Below are 3,089 nucleotides of genomic sequence, written 5' to 3' on the forward strand. Positions count from 1 at the left end.
TGATGACCACTGTTGTTTCTAAATAACACCGCTCACTTCACACTGGGTGTGATTTTTTCCAGACCCAAGGGGTCGGCCTATATGAGGCTCTGTCCCCCTTTCGTCCATACATGGGCATGTCACTTTTCTGTCCCCCTTTCGTCCATATGGGCATAAAAGGGAATTTATTCTGGGTCTGGCAGAACCAGGTCTTGTTTATTAATATTACTCCTACAAATGTTTTCCAAACGTCACACAAATCGGTACACACTATCTCTATAAGTCATGTGATCAACACTGATCTGTCCGATTTCTCATATTCCATCCTGATTGGCTAAGATTTCCATCTAAAGTTTGCAGGAGTGGCTCGTTTTGAACAAAATGCCTCAAATCCCTGAACACAGATTGCCGTGAAACTTTGCACACACATTCCCACTAGTAGGCCGTGGAAGAAATGCCACCCTTTTCACATTGTCCTGTTATAGCGCCACCAGGAGGCAGATTTTTGCAAATTACAAATGTTGTCCAAGCATCATGCAAATCGGTACACATTATCTCTAGGCAAGTGATCAAGACAGATCTGTCCAATTTTTCATATCCATCCTAATTGGCGAATTCCGAACATTGCTGGCCCACAATAACCTATACCTGACCTGGCGGAGACATGTGCTCCGAGGAGCACCTTTTCTAGATATTATTGCCAGACCCAGAATAAATTCCTAGTACTTTATAAGATCAGAGCACTGTCAGCTGGCACTAAATATTTTCTGATGGGGGTCCGTCGCCAATACATATTCATTTGGGTCAGTCCTTAACATGAAAAAGTTTGAGAACCACTGATGCAGTAGATGGACTCCATCTACTGTAGACTATACTATATTTGGTTCACACTTGAACTGAACTGATAATCGGCTGATTCTTTGACCCGATCCAAAGCCACCATGAGAATATTCCATATATCAGGTAGTGATCCATATATGGAGCGGGCTATGTCAGTTATGCCCAAATCTGGGATTATGATGTCAGTCCTGGACGTTTCGGTTATCTCCATACATGGAGTTCCAGGAGGGGTTCTCTGATGTCAGGGCTAGGTTTTTTTTTTTTTTTTTTTTAAATGAATCTTCACTTTAAATCACATTATTGATGACCCTATCAGCCACAGAAAGACGCAGCTCTGTCTTCTCGTGTACTAAATGTTTATTTTCCCCACAGGCAATAATAGTAAGAGTGTCCCTATAGGCAGATGTTCAGAACGAGCCTCATGGCGAGTAAGATATACACAGACAAAATGACCACGACTTACTTGGTAACCCAGGGCCAGCATTTCTGTAGCGCACAGGCTACAGACAAATAGAGGAGTTGACACGTGGACAAGCAGACAGTGGGCGGTCACTGTGCTCAGGCTAGCAGCCTGCAAAGTTCAGTCTGAGTTCTTTACCGCCTCACCTCTGATAAAGCAAGTGGAAACGTCAAAAGGAATTTGCTTCACCCCCCCAGGTTCCTTTCTTCTTCAATGTATACAAAAAATCACACCCAGTGTGAAGTGGGCGGTGTGTGGTCATCACATGACTCACTTAAAAACAAACAGTGCATAGTCCTATTTATAGGGCTATTCACATGTGTCATGTGTTTCACTAGCCAATCACAGTCCTGAATAGAGTCAGCCAATAGAGTCAGCCAATCACATTGCAGCTATAGTGGTCATCACAGTGAAAGAAGCTCACGTAAAGAAAAGTATAGATTTGCATTGGTTAGGGGTGTACAATGGGTGGCCAATCACGGTGCAGGGTTAGGGGGGTACAATGGTGGCCAATCACAGTGCAGCGAATGTCGATGTCCAAACCTGACATATAGTGGCGGTTACACCGCCCAAAAAGGACAAACAGAAATAAGGAATAAGTAGCACAGCCAAACAGTGAGGGACAGGCTGGATGTGCAGGTCTACTCCAGCACCACGGTGCCACCTGCTGCCTCCAGGGCTGCTTTCAGTTTCTCTGCCTCCTCTTTGGAAACATTGGCCCGGATCTCCTGCGGAAGGGCCTCTACCAGCTTCTTAGCCTGCACTAGATTCAAGCCTTGGATGCAGTTCTTTACTTCTTTTAAAAGTTTAACTTTCTCAGCTGCTTTCATTTTTGTCAATTTTACGGTAAAAACGGTCTTCTCTTTCTTGACAGGGATTTCCTCCTCCTCTGAGGGCTGAGCAGGGGCTCCCGCAGTCATAACTCTCATCGGCATCATTCCAACATCTTGAATATTGAGGGTTTTCTTGAGGAGCTCATTGAGGTCCGACACCTCTAATAAAGTGAGGCTGGCTATGTCATTGACCAGCTGTTGAATTTTGGGCGGATATTGTTTGGGTGCTCCATCTAGTGGAGGGGTGGCGATGGCAGCATCACAATGAGTGGCTGGACTGGTCTTGAGTAACCTAAGAGCACACAGTGCCGGCGTCTGCCTCTGAAGGTCTTGCCGGTGTAGATTGGCTGAGATCCGCAGCGCGGTCCGTATACAGCGTCTGGTGCAATGCATCCTATTTTAATATAAAGTCCCCCGGAACCTCTCTAGTCCGCCCGCTGGTCTAATGGTCAGACTGGATCAGATCCTTCTCTCCTCAGTCAAAAGCATTTGGCGTCCTCCGCTCTATTCCTCGTCAGGGCTAGGTATGCCAGGTATCTCCATGTATAGCCGTATAGGAGAGATTCTATGATGTCGGACTTGTGGAGGTTGATTGTCTCCATCTATGGGGATCTCCAGATATGGGAAGGTTGGGATCGACTGGGTCACTAAAGGTCGGGACTGAATGGGTCATTCATCCCCTTATATAGGTTTCTGGGCATCCTGCCATGATCCACCTTGCAGTGTTATCCATCTATGGCTGATACTGGCAAATATGCCCAGAATGTTCTTTACACTTGTCATTTCATATTTTTGTAGCAACAACAGTGAAAACTCATTGTTCAAAAACAGGCACCAGCATATTAAAGGTCAAATGTGATCTTATTTTAAATTCCACCAACCAGAAGACAAACACTTACTTTCCCATAACTTGACAAAGCCCTCTTATTTTGTTTTGAAGTCCACCGACCGAATTATTTTCCTATAATTTGCCAATA

General features: G+C 45.0%; 1 protein-coding gene across 1 annotated transcript; it reads right to left on the bottom strand.

Moving 5' to 3' along the window:
* Positions 1–1,907: 1,907 nt before the first annotated feature.
* On the bottom strand, positions 1,908–2,591 carry LOC311044827 (large ribosomal subunit protein bL12m-like). Its single transcript, XM_084056643.1, has one exon. It carries the CDS (start codon positions 2,503–2,505, stop codon positions 1,921–1,923), a length of 585 nt encoding a protein of 194 aa, XP_083912769.1. The 5' UTR covers positions 2,506–2,591; the 3' UTR covers positions 1,908–1,920.
* Positions 2,592–3,089: the final 498 nt, after the last annotated feature.

This window comes from Gymnoscopelus microlampas (genome assembly GCF_963454915.1).
Source record: "Gymnoscopelus microlampas genome assembly, chromosome: 5".
In the NCBI taxonomy this organism is placed as follows: domain Eukaryota; kingdom Metazoa; phylum Chordata; class Actinopteri; order Myctophiformes; family Myctophidae; genus Gymnoscopelus; species Gymnoscopelus microlampas.